This window comes from Galeopterus variegatus, unplaced genomic scaffold (genome assembly GCF_000696425.1).
Source record: "Galeopterus variegatus unplaced genomic scaffold, G_variegatus-3.0.2 Scaffold16673, whole genome shotgun sequence".
Lineage (NCBI taxonomy): Eukaryota > Metazoa > Chordata > Mammalia > Dermoptera > Cynocephalidae > Galeopterus > Galeopterus variegatus.
The window spans coordinates 7019-20673 of record NW_007742784.1 but is presented as its reverse complement, the minus strand read 5'-3'; the positions used below and the strand labels follow the sequence as shown (position 1 = coordinate 20673).

Sequence of the window (13655 nt, the reverse complement as noted above, 5' to 3'; positions counted from 1 at the left end):
CCGCCTCCCGCCGCCCGCCTCCCGGGCCGCTGTCACGACCGCCCGGACAGAGACCGTGGAAAGGGATCAGCACTTTTTCCTTTGCTCCTCTCCTGCCCCGAGGGCCTCCGTTTACCCTTAAGCTCAGAGTTAGGCGCTCTTGCTCCAGCGCCAGGTCCGTCCGAGCCCGGGGCACTGGCGGTCCCGGCTCTTGGCGATATATTCCCGCTCCCTTCCCATCCCCCTTTGTCCGCGGTGGACGCGCCACCCGTTCCCGGCCCCCAGGGCCTGGGGCCGGACCTCGGCCTCCCTCTTCTTCCCCGAAGCAGCGCCAGGCCCTGTGGGGCGGGGAAGGGGTTCCGCGATCTCCCAGGCAGGTCCGAGAGGGATGTGTAGATTCATTCTCCTGTGGAGAACAGGTGGTCCCGAGACCAGGCCCTTTTTTGCTCTTTGTATTTTATTTTGAAACTGTATTTAATGCTTTTATACGAAGGGGGAGGGGCGGGGAGAGAGCTGACCCAATCACCCTTATGTGCAAATGTCTTATTTATTTTGCGTGTGTCAGAGATAAGCTGTGAGGTGGTGGAGAAAGGACCGAAAGGTTGAAGGAGCTAGGACAGAGGCGGGGATGGGACCCGAGACATCCCATGTATGACCCTCTGGGCGCCAATGTCTGCTCTTCACAAAGTGAGGCCACTGCAGGGACAGTTCTCTTGGTCTTAGGGTGGGGAGGTCAGCGGGTGGGACTTGAGGGCTGAGTCTGGAGGGTGAGGGGCACTGGCAGATGGGGCCGGCTGCCTGGGTATGCGGAAAAGCAGAGGGCAAACAGGTAGCTCCTTCTCTCATCCCTTCTCCCCCAGGCCAGAGCCCAAGGTTCAAGTGCCTCAGGCCCAGACGCCTTGACTCTTCCTGTTTGGGAGTTGGATTTTATACCATGGGTTTTATAGCATTTTTATATAATTCAAAATTGTCAGAGTTGGAAGGGACCCTGGAGACCACTAATACCCCCCCATAGGTAAAATGAAGCCCAGAAACTGAAATTATTGCAGTCACATAGGAACAGTACAAGAACTAGAAGATCTGAATTCCCAGTTCAGTGTTCTTTGCACTATACCACCCTGCCTCCTGATTTATAAGTTATTAAAATTTCTTTCCCTGTGAGGCCTGCCTGCCAAAGGATGGCATGTGCTGGGTGCTGCAGGCCATCATGGTGCAATCGTGACTCCTCGGGGTGGCAAAGAACTGCATGCTTCCTTGGGATGAGTATGCTGAATTCTGTAGGGCAGTTCTTGCCACTGCAGGCCTCAGCTGAAAGGTGCAGACAGCAGTCTTCCCCATCAGAACTGGGGTGACCAGGCCTGGCCCAAGACCTCCCCAGTAGGGAAGGCTCAGCATTGTGTTTTGTTGTCAAGGCCACCAAGGATTCAGGAAGATAACTGAATGGGCTGTCAGTTGACTGAAAAGTGAATTCCCAGCAATTTTAGACTTCCAGGGTTTTTGAGACAGTATTAAAAACTTGAGAACAGAGATTATGGATGGCACCAGGCTGGGCACTGCCATTCTTTTACTTTCCTTCATGCCTGTTGTTTTCAGATCCAGAATGAGTATTCTACCACTTTTTCTACTCTGCCCACTCAAAAACAGTAGGCAAATTGGGGCAACCGATTATAATCGTCCAAGCCCACTGCTGAAGTTCAGGTAAGTCAGGGCAGAGAGCAGGTTAGGAATGGTTCCCCGCCCCATAGGCAGGGAGAGGCTTAGGACAGGAGTGGATGTCTTCTTTGAGAGATAGCACCCCCCCACACACCAGTGGTTCTAAGTGTGGCCCCAGGCCAGCAGCATCACCTTAGGAACTTTCTAGAAATATGAATTCTTAGGCCCCAGCACAGGCTTACTGAACTGGGATGGGGCCCAACAATCCGTTTTGATAAGCCTTTTTGTGATCTGATGCAGCTGAAGTTCTGAGTGTCAGTGATTTGGGAAGGCAGGCGGTAGTGATCCCTACCTTGACTGTAGCTATGACCTAACAGGTAGAAGTCGGGGGTTAGCTGGTCCTCATCCCTAGGTGTGCCTGTCTCACCTTGGGATTCCAACATGAACAGGTGAAGTTTCTTCATGATCTTTTTTTTTTTGGTTAATGATATGCTTGCTATTATTGCCAATATGTAAATGTTACTCTGAATACATATTTATATACCATGTTACTTAGTGACACTATTCAAACATTTGTATGCGTATTTGTGAAGTTTGCATCAGTCATTTAAAAAATATTTCACCCTAAGTTTTCTAAGAGGTATGTTGAATAAAATTTTTAAATCCAGTTTTAAGGGTCACAGCAGCCTTAGTTATGGAAGAAGAGCAGCAAATCAGTGGTGACAAGTTCTTTCAGCAAAGACCTGATGTATTTAGTTCCCATTTTCTATGGTGACTGCCTCAATTTAAGTGCATTGTGGCTATGTGTGATTTATAGGCTGCTCCATGTTGCAGGCAGGGAACCCTCGCAGGTTGGTGGGAGGCTGAACTTGGAGAATAGACCCCTCCGGCCTCTTCCACTCCTCCTCATCTTTCTCTTAAGATCACCTCTTAGAGGGTCTCTCATTTTTTTCAGACATCAAATGCACAGCTGTGCTCTATTATGGAAATTCTGCAATCTTGGGAATCCTTACCAGTATCAACTATTAGTCGCTTTTAAAGCCCCAAAAGTGGAGTGAGATTGGGGGGAGTGGAAGCCTTGTTTGGTTCTTACTTTACCCAATGTATAAAGAATAAAGTTAGCAGAATGACACCAGTCATTTGTGTTTTTTTTTTTAAATTTTATTAATACCACATCAATTTGCAGTTTTACAGGGACCAAGATTTAAGCTCCTTAGGCACTACTGCTTTTTATGTTGCACGCACAGACACGCACACAAGTTTCGTTAGTAATTTTTTCATCTACATGTTTTTCTTTAAAAAAAAAAAAATTCCTGCGTGGCACAGACATCTCTCCAATTATCTAAACACAGCAGCAACAAAAGAAAAGAGCTAGATGTGGAGGCTTCCAGTGCAGAAAGAGGTCTTTTGGAGGGGAAGCCCAAAAAGATGATCAGTGCATTGACTTCCAGGGAGGGCAAAGGATGATGATGGCAAATGCATTTCCTACTATGACATGAATAATCAGCTAAATGTTTCAAAAGGGAAGGGGGCTAAGAAAGTAAGAAAAGTAAGTAAGGCAAGGGTACCTTTTACTCATCTATATTCCTAAGTAATTTTTCAAAAAAAAAGTGGAAAGAAAATTTCCTCCCACACTTTCTTCAGAGTTGCAGTACTTAGGGACCATCAAATATTGTAGCCCTTACTTAAAGTCACCAGTGCTTATTCCCTCTGGAGGATTATGACTCAAGAGTTACAACCTGGAGGAATTCACACATGACTTTTCTTTCAAGTTTACTAAATTTTCATGTTGAAGGGGAGGGAGAAACTTATCAGTTTCAAATGGGAATCAAAGAGTCCCATTTGCCCTCCATCAGATGTCAATTTGAGTTGTTCTGTTGTCTTTTAATTGTACGCGAGGCCCATCAACCATCTGGCCCTGCCTGGTCATCCTCACCTAAAACTTCTTGGAAAACACTCTCCAAAGGAGCACCCCGGGCCATTACAGGACATTTTATGTGTCTGAAAATGAAAAGAACCCTCAAAACAACATGCACCCATAAGCTAGCCTTGAAACAGTTAAAACTCCATTTGAACCACAAAATGCACTTCCCTACACTAATTTGTGGTCTCTTAACCACAGACGTACACAATCTCCTCTCAAGCCAGCTCGGCTTTGGTCCTTAGGCTAAAATGATGAGCACAGGTTACAGATGCAGCATATGAAGAACAAAGCAGTATGGAAAAGATAAAGAAAAAACAGACTTTTTGTATTTCTGCAGTCCAACTCTTGAGAATGTTCCCCCCCACAGACTGAGATAGGATTACGATAACTCAATAACTGAAGAGCCCACATGCAGATTATTTTTTTCTCTAACAAGTTTACAGCAGTGTACAGCAGTTACAGACATTTATTTCATAGTAAGAAAAGAACAACCATATTCATTAAACTTGAAGTGAGGTGGGCAGGGGAGAGGGAGGAAAAAGCACATTCGGGAATGAGTTCTTAAACTAACGCTCAGCACTGATGTCTGAGAGAGATGACACAGACACCACCTCCCCAAATGGCAGAGCCTTTCCTTCCCGGGGATGAGTGGCAGAGGGAGTGGCAGCCACAGTGGTGCTCCTCCTGACACCCTCTCCAGTCCCACTTTCTATTTCCATTCTTATTTATCAGGTGGCATTCTGGGAATCAGGAATTTTCACTATCACCTATAAGTTATTATGAGAGTTGAAAGTTATACCATTAAGTGAAGGAGAGAAAGATTAGGAGTAGCTGCTCACATTGTGGGGAAGGAAGATGGAATGAGAGGGCTGCAAAAAACCCAAGGGCCTTGAAGGAATCCCATTCCTGTCCCCAAATAATTTCTTCATAAGTTAATCATTATTTCTTAACTTAAAACTAAGGGCGAAACTATAATGGGAAGCTGTGTAAGACTAATCCTTGAAAACTGGAAAGAAGGACCCAAGAGATGTGTTCTATCTTTCATTTTCTCCTTTACCTCCAATCTTTCCCCTTTCAAGCTACAGGTAAAAGCTCCACCACCACTAAGATATTGATTTATTCTATTAATTTGATTCTTTCTTTTTCTTTTGGGTTCTAAGATAGTTCTTCTTTTAGTCCAACAATTCTTGTGCTTGATACTGAGGGTAAAGGGAAAGGAGGGGAGAAAACACCAAATTAAAAAAAAAAAGCTTGGAATGCAGGCTCAAGCTGATGCTGAGCATGTTCCTTCATAATACAAGTAACAACATTATAACTATTAAATGGTATTTTAGTAACTGTTGCATTTCCGGTTTCCGTGTGCTTATTCTGCCTTTTTTTTGGCGATTCCAGGAAGTTTTGCTTGAATCCTATTAAGGGAAAAAAAAAAAAAAAAAAAAAAAAAGGTAGGTAAAACATAAGCATTTGTCCTAGGTTTTTATTTTAACAGTGATGCTAGAAGAGCCCAGCATTTGCTGAAACAATGTGAAAAACATTCTCCCATTCACAGGGATGGATGGAAAGAGAGGCAGGAGCTGAGTCTGGGCTAGGATGATCCTGAGATGTCCACAAATATCCATCCCCTCCCCCTGCTGCCGTCCTTCACTGGGGATTCTAGAGAAGAACGAGAGGTGCCTGGGCATAATGCCTGCTTTCTATGCTTTCTGCACACTGGCCAATGCAAGAACCCATCTCTTTGGCTCTGTGAGGTACAGGTAAAGAAATGTTAAGTCACCCACTACTGCCACAAAAGGAACAGAAGTCAAGGGTCAAGGCAACATGTAAAAAGGACATGAGTCATTGGTTCCTGGTTCCCATGATTATAGGAGCTGGAAACAGTTCTCGGCCCTTCACAGGACACCAAAGCTCTACTTTATTCTGACAAAGGTATTCTGAAATCATTAAGGCTACTCATCGCCAAGATCAAGGCTACTCTCCACACGTCACATCCCACAGTAGATGACCCAAGCCAGATAACATGGCAATCAAGACATCAAGTTGTAGCTGAGCTATGACCGTTTTTCACAAATCAGGGGTAAACAGCAACCAGATATATATTTGTGCTAATTGTCTGCCTGGTTTTAGCACCAGTGCAAATGCAAAAAAGCAGGTGGAGACCTGGGCATCATGCCAGATCTGTCTGGTTATGTTATATTCCCATTTTCCTTTTTATAAAGCTGGAAAAAGCACTAACGTGGGGTATGAAAGGAACTTGAGGGGATTTAACTATTTGTGATACTTTGTTTTTTAAAGAATATTTGAAAAATATTAAAAATGTTAACATTTTTTTTTTTTCCTGGCAGCTGGCTGGTATAGGGATCCAAACCCTGGACCTTGGTGTTATGACACCTTGCGAAAAAATGTTAACATTTTAATGAGAAGTATTGGGTTCATAGAACTTGCTAGAAATAATTCAAAATAAGGGCTGGCGCAAGTCTCACTGGGGAGAGTGTGGTGCTCATAACACCAAGTCAAGGGTTAAGATCCCCTTACCGGTCATCTTTAAAAAAAACAAAATAAAAAGAAGAAAACAGCTTCTTGATATAGGGAGTCATAAAGATATTTATCAATATTTTATTACTTGATTTAAATACTAATTGATCAGGGCCGGCCCATGGCTCACTTGGGAGAGTGTGGTGCTGACAACACCAAGTCAAGGGTTAAGATCCCCTTACCTTTAAAAAAAATATATATATATTAATTGGTCAAAAAAATAAAACAGGAATTTGGTAATCTTAGAAAAGAGCTTTGAGTCTTAAATTATTTACTTATTAAAATTTTTTTTTCTTTACCAATGCCCATTGAGCATAAAATTTTCATTTGTGAAGAAAGAAGGAAGAGTTTGGCTTAACTGATACATATGAAAATGAAGGTGGGGAGACAACTAAGAATATTTAAAAGTCAGTTCAAAAAGGCATAGTGGTCCTGATTCCACCGATCCTTTATAATCTAAGGTACAAAGGATGTTTTTTTTAAGAAGCAGGTGAAATAATTTCTAGTAAAAATTAAATTTCTAGTTAAAAAAACAAAAAACAACTATTAACCAAGTTTTTCTCAGGGTGAAATTACTTTCTTTTGCATCAGCATTTTAAATAGGGGACTAAAAATAACTGGGAAGAAAAGCACACGTCATGATGAAATATGGTCCCTCAACATACTTACTTTTCAACAATTGACTTGGTCTGATCCCGGGCAATGCCAACATAGTGATCAATCTGGGTCTTTTAAGGAAGAAAAGTATACTCAGTTGTGGCAACACAGAGGTTAACAATTTTCCTGAAGGCACTGTTCTTCTGTCTAGTTTAACCATTTTTAAAATACTGTTGAGTAGTATGGAAAATGAAAATAATGCCCAGTTTTTTAAAGTATTTAAAAAAACTTCTGGTTTTAGACTTCAAACTATGCCATACTTTGTTAAAATAAAAATCACTCATCTTTTGCAGAGGTAAGTCTTATTTAGTAGGTATTTCCTTTAAAGACACTGGAGTACAGCATTTTCTGAATACTAGAAACCATGTGCCTGATCTATATTCTTTTTTACTTTACTTTTTTTTTTTTTTTTTTTAGAGATGGGGTCTCCCTGTGTTACCCAGGCTGGAGTGCTATTCACAGGCGTGATCTCACTACTTATCAGCAGGGGAGTTTTAACCTGCTTTGTTTCCGACCTAGGCTGGTTCATCCCTCTTTAGACAACCTGGTGGTCCCCTACTCCTAGGAGGTCACTATATTGATGGTGAACTTAGTGCAGACAACTGATTGGCATATCCCAGAACCCTTGGGCTCAAGCAATCCTACCTCAGCCTCCCAAGTAGCTGGGACTACAGGCACATGACATGGTGCCCAGCTACATCTAATCCATATTCTGTAATTATAAATGTGTTTGGGCTCCTGGGTAAGATGAATTCACTTAATACCAAAAAACCACAAAGTCTGTTGATGGATGACTTAATCCATAAAGAATAACCTCATAGCATCTAGTATATTCTGTATACATCATTCTACAGTGCAAACATATGTTCACACTGATGGATTCCCTTAATAGCCTACAGTTTAAGTTTCTTTTTTAGACACTCAGCTTTTATTCATTTAAGCATTTTCCAACATATTATTTTTGAATAGATAATGCGTCCATGTGATACAAATTAAAAAGCATACAACAAGGTATAAAAAGTGTCTCTCTCCTACCCATATCTCTCCTAGATAACCAAATTCCTCTACTTTGAGGAAACCACTGTTACCAGTTTTTTAATAGGCACTTGACTTACAAAATTAGATTGTAGAAATGTATTATAAAAAGACTCCTCTGAACTTTCAATGCCTCAAAAATGAACTAAAACTAGTCATACATCAATGGGCTTATCTGCTTTAGAACAGACAAATGCTTACCTTGTATTTCTCATAGATAATTGGGACGCTGAAAATGAGCAGTTCGGCTATAAGACAGAATCATGGGACATGGCAAGTGTAAATGTGAGACAGTCACAAAGTCTCAAGACTCAAACTAACACACATTTTTTATCATAAAAAATAGGGAAACATAGATCTTCCTCAAAATGAGAAATCCTGGCTAGAGATCCCATTTAAGGACAATTAGATAAAGAAAGCCAATTTAGGGTAGTATTAAAAAAAAACCTTTCCAGGTGCAAAGGCTGCCTTCTTTGTACCACAAATAATTTCCAAATTACAAAAATGGTTTCTATAAGTAAGATCCTCATATTTAAACCAAACCTAGACAAATCTCCTCTACTTCTGGCCGTTTTGATATTTCCTTGTAATTGGGCCCACTTAATAAACCTGTGATCACAAACACAGGTTCCTCCAATATCTACTTCAAGGTCTCCCTGGACATTAAAGGCTGGGCCAAGTGGAATGAGTAGAGCCATGATGGGCATTCTTTTCACTCTTATTCTTACAAATTACTTCAAAGAGCATGGAAACATTTTCCCTGCCACCTTACCAAGAATCAGAAGGGTGATTCCATTAAAAACAGCACCAACATAGGTCATCAGCCACATGAAGACAGCCAGCTGTGAAGGCCAAAGTCAGAGGGTTAAGCAGAAATAACTGTAACACAAAATTCAGGCTAACTGATGCCACTTTCCTCCAGCTAATGAAGTCTGCATACGTTTAGTGACGTCTGACATAGAGAAGATCTTAAGATGAAGGGTCCCCTACTTGTGCTATACATCTGAGGGGTGTGAGAGAATTCTGTAGTTCTCTGAGGTCCAAAGACAGACTGTAACTGCACTGCTGCCAATTACAGCACCCCTGTTCTGAAGTTTGTTCTCCAGCAGGAGGCGGTACTTTTCTCTATATTGACTCAGCCCCATTTTTACAGGCTGGAATAAGCATGTGTCCATTTTTTGTCTGATAAAACTCTTATGTACTGTTTTTCCCCCTGAATTATAACCCAGTCCCTGATTTTTTCTCAGTCTCACCAAAAGCTGCAGAAGCAACTAACCTTCAAGGAGTCAACCAGATCTTCCACCAGAAAGAGACGAATAATGAGTTTCAGGGCCCTGTTGATGTGCACCATGGCAGCATTCACGTAATTATGGAAGGCTTCTGAGGACAGAGTAATGTCTACATCCAGGTAGGCTCTTCCAGAAGAAGAAACAACAGTCACACGTTTGACATGGGAGGAGAAGATTTTCTATTAGCATAGCAGTTCTTTAGAGTGTGAAATTGGCGCCCAGGATGGACTTTAGAAATCTGTAGGGGCATTTTTTTGTTGTCATGGGGTGGGGTGGGGACACTACTGTCATTTAGTGGGCAGAGGCAAGGATGATGCAAAGTGTCTGCAAAGTGACTGTAAAGTGTGGGACGGTCATGAACAATAAAGAATTGTCCTATATTCTGCATAAGTATTACTGCCTCATAGCTTATTGGATATTCACAAAGGTGAACGTATTTACTTATAATTAATGGGCCAGAACATACAAAAACAAGGCTTTTTTTTCTCCACACTTTTAACATATTGTGAATTCCTAAAACTGAATTTTGTTTATGCTAAAACTTTACTGAGTTTTTTTTTTTTTTTTAAACATTTTGGCAAACCACATCTGTACTGGTGATTATACAGGTAGATGCAAATATCTGACTTCTTCATTATGTTTTTTGGTGTAGCCATGTCCAAGCAATTAAACATTGACTAAAATACATGTTACTTTATTATAAATGGCTTTCTATTTTATCACCCCTTTATATTATAATTATGATCTATTTTTGACATTATATTTGTAGATTATATTATCTATGAATTTCATTTCAGAATGGTAAAGAAGGCATTATAAAATATTTGTTTAAAAAACAAAAAAGGAGGATAGAGATATTGAATTTGATAGGGTTGAAAACTGCAGAAGACAGAAAGATCTGGATTCTGTTCCCTGAACTGAGATGTAACCATGTGTAACAGTATTTGCTGAGTGCCTTCTGCATACACAGACACTCTGCTATGTGCTGGGATATCAGGAAAGATAAGACTTCTTTTTCCTTAAGAAGCCTACAGTCTTGTGGGGAAAACAGAAAAATGATAGGCATGTTTCTCCTTCCTATTTATTGAGAAAATATTTACTACCAAATATAAACTTATAAAAACTAGATGTTGTCCGGGGGGTGGGGTGGGGAAGAAGATATAACAACTATACTTTTATGAAGTTGTTACAACAAGCAAACGGAAAGGACATTCTTGGGGGGGAGGGGAGAGAGGGAGGAGGGAGGGAGGTGTCGGTGATGGGCCATAATAATCATATACATTGTATATTGACAAAATAAAAATTTAACGGAAAAAAAAAAAACTAGATGTTGTAAATTAATACAACTTAGCAAAACATATCGAATAAATCCACAATAGTATCATGCAAAAGAGGAAAAAAAACCCATTAGACTCCTGAGCTTGTTGCAAGACAGTAAAATTTACTTGCTTATTCATTCAAAAGCTATTAGTTTGTTAAAACTAATTTGCAGTAAATTTTTTAATGTCACAGATAGTAGAAATTATTCCTTCTATTTTCACCAAAATACAACAACCAGAGAGCTCCAGACAGAAACCTGTTCTGTGTAGTCACAGCAGGGTCTCTTTTTCTTTGAAAAAGGGCTTTTAAAAAACTTATCATTTGCTAATGTTAAAGTACAAATTTTTTGCGGACTCTGATTTTCAAGAGGAAAAGTGTGAAGAAAACATCTGTTAAAGTTATAGCACAACCAGAAAAGCTAGAAATCGGATCCTAGAAATGCATGACGTACTGATTTCATTAAGACTTGCCTCTGGTATTAAGAAAACTAAAGGAGAGATAAGAAGGAAATCAGTAATAAAACCATGAGCAAACACAGTGAGTTTTGATATCATCAAGAGCACAGCCTCAAGACCAGCATTTCAAGGGGGGGCTTAAACATGTACTTGGGACCCCATCTAACTGAGTACTGCTGTAGGTGCTCTGCTTTCCCTACCCTGCTCAGGAATTTAGAGAGTCCTCTTTGGTCTTGAAGTATAAGCCTTTAGTTTGTCAAAAAGTTCTTGGTTCCTAACTTTGCCACTTCTTGAGGTGATCTCAAGGCCTCTAGTTGATGGTTCCTGCCACCAATCAAGCTTCATCATGCTCCATAAATCTTGATTTTTAGTGAAGTTTGAGTTTTACACCTGATCAGCCCTAGAGAACCCCTTCACTAAAATCACAAGTAGAATGTTACTTGTGATACTTCAACTCACTTGAATGGATGGCCTTCTTCTGACTTCTGTACAGCTTGGATGACAGACTTGTAGACCCTGAAGCTGATGGTGACAGAGAGAAGAGCCAGGATGAGGTAAGAAACCACACTGATGACACTGAAAGCGGCCAGGGAAAGTAGCATGATCAGCGTTGTGCCGAAGACAAACCCAGTCTTCTTCACATCTCTCCAGAAAATCAGATCGTGCACTGCCCAAAGAGAAGAGAATATAAAATTTAAGAACACCCACAGCCACAAGCCTAGGACTACTCTCTGGCTGTGTTATGCACACCTATGCAGCATCACACTAGTACGCAAATATAGGTACACCCCACTTTAAGATAATCTGATAAGTGAAAACCAAATTATGCTAGGGGTGATGATTCATGTTGCAAAAGGTTCCTCTGCTATACTGATTAGGTTTCACAATAGGTTTATAAAAACTTATGAGCTTATTTCAGCTACCAAAGTACAAAGGGGTAAAGTGTCATTTACAAAATATTTTGGCAGAAAGGATGATAGAGCAAGTGTGGAAAATCTTGCTAACTTAAGCAAACCATGCCTTTAAATTAGTTGGGTCAACAGACTAAAACCAAAGCTAACTTGAAATGTATAAATTGGCATGGTAGCAAAGAAAGTGAATAAAAACAGACCAACTTCTATTAGCGCTAGTTAGAATGAAACACCAGTCTCTATGTTAATCCGAAGATAACTCAGGAAGGATTATGGATGGTGGGCCATATAATTATCCAAACCACAATACTTTTAAAAGTGAGTGAGGCACTATTAATAACGGTCAGGAAGTGGTATAACCAGGACGATTCCAGGCAACTGGGTCTTATGGTTGGGGACATCCAAACTAGAAAAATCTAAGTTCTTCTCCTTAAAGACACCTCCAAAACTCTGGATGGGTTGGTCTGAGTGTAGTGGTGTTAAAAACTAATTGATTACAACCAGTTACAGATTTCTTTGTTCCTTCTTCACTCCCACTGCTGCACTTGGCTAGCCTTTTAAAAAACAAAACAACACTATTCTGGATGGCAGCTGCTGAAAATTACCTGCAATCTAGCAATGACACTACTGTTTGCATTTCAGTCTTTGAAGGCTAACTTCAACACTTGCAGCCCCATCGTGACTTTCTTCCCAGATACTCTTTACTTACAAAGGAGAGGAGAAGGGCTTTGGAGTTGGAGAGACATGAGTGTGAGTTCTGGTAATTCCCAACCATATTATTTTAACCTTTTAAAGCCTCCATTTCCTCATCTGTAAACCAAAGAAAATAGCATCTACTTTCTAGAGTTGTTTTAAGGAACACATAAAGCTACCACACAGAGAATGTTTAGCACTGTAAATGACATGCAGCAAACACTCAAATTTTAACTATAATCAAAATAAGGTTAGCCTGAAAGGCTGTGATTTGGGATAAAACGAACCTGAGTCTGATTCAAACTGACCCGATGGCACCTAAGTCTTCCCATATTCAGCTATAAAACTCTCCTCTGAAACCACTGCTCCGATGCTTAACTTTGCTAGAGCCAAAGAACCTAACTTGAAACCAAGAAAACACTAAAAATATGCTGACGGAATGGAAGAAATAATCACTGGTTTAGACATCCTGGCTAGGGGATGTGACTTAATAAAAGGTATTATGGTTCCTGATGGGAAGCATGAGTCTCAGATAATGATGTTGCAAAAGAGAGAGAGAACTGGGAGGCAACTCAAGCTTACCTGACTGAACAGAGAGATGGAACAGAATGCTGCCTACTTGAGAGAGCGAATACTTAGCAGGAAAATTCCTACAGTCAGAGTCCAAGTACATACATGCCAGAGTTCATATGACTATAAGAACCTTTCAACACAGAGTGCTTAGAGGACCAACATCACCAGCAGTGGAGCAACTGATACCACTGCCTCTGGATGTATAGCACTGAGAAAGACACAGCATCACTTGTGGTGCTCCTGCCCAAAAACATATAGCCTGAATCTAATAAGAAAACGCCAGACAAACCCAGCTTGACAAAGGTTCTACAAAACAACTGGCCTGTATTCTTTCAAAAATATCAATGGTGTGAAAGACAAAGGCTGAAGAACTTTTTCAAATTAAAGATAAGTAAGGAGACATGACAATGCATAAAGGCAAAGGCAAGTGTGATCCTAGACTGGACCCTGATGAAGCGGGTAAAAATAGCATATATAAAAAATATGATGTAGATATACTACATTTTCCGTATCCACTCAAATGGAATACTACTCAGCTATAAAAACGAATGAAATACTGCCATTTGCAACAACATGGATGGACCTTGAGAGAATTATATTAAGTGAAACAAGTCAGGCACAGAAAGAGAAATAC

General features: G+C 40.6%; 1 protein-coding gene across 1 annotated transcript; it reads right to left on the bottom strand.

Moving 5' to 3' along the window:
• Nucleotides 1–2775: 2775 nt before the first annotated feature.
• On the bottom strand, nucleotides 2776–11525 carry LOC103582541 (reticulon-3). Its single transcript, XM_008564101.1, has 6 exons — nucleotides 11304–11525; nucleotides 9057–9195; nucleotides 8553–8622; nucleotides 7982–8028; nucleotides 6758–6816; nucleotides 2776–4965 (listed from the first exon to the last, which is right to left on the bottom strand). Exons 1-6 carry the CDS (start codon nucleotides 11444–11446, stop codon nucleotides 4920–4922), a joined length of 504 nt encoding a protein of 167 aa, XP_008562323.1. The 5' UTR covers nucleotides 11447–11525; the 3' UTR covers nucleotides 2776–4919.
• Nucleotides 11526–13655: the final 2130 nt, after the last annotated feature.

What these genes read in the sequence shown, in the direction of transcription:
- LOC103582541 (XM_008564101.1), bottom strand. Translation starts at nt 11,446, where the DNA reads ATGCTACTTTCCCTGGCCGCTTTCAGTGTCATCAGTGTGGTTTCTTAC. An exon ending in ATCTGGTTGACTCCTTGAAG is followed by an intron (nt 8,623 to 9,056) that starts GTTAGTTGCTTC and finishes TGGCCTTCACAG; the next exon opens with CTGGCTGTCTTCATGTGGCT. An exon ending in TTATCTATGAGAAATACAAG is followed by an intron (nt 6,817 to 7,981) that starts GTAAGCATTTGT and finishes CTTCCTTAAAAG; the next exon opens with ACCCAGATTGATCACTATGT.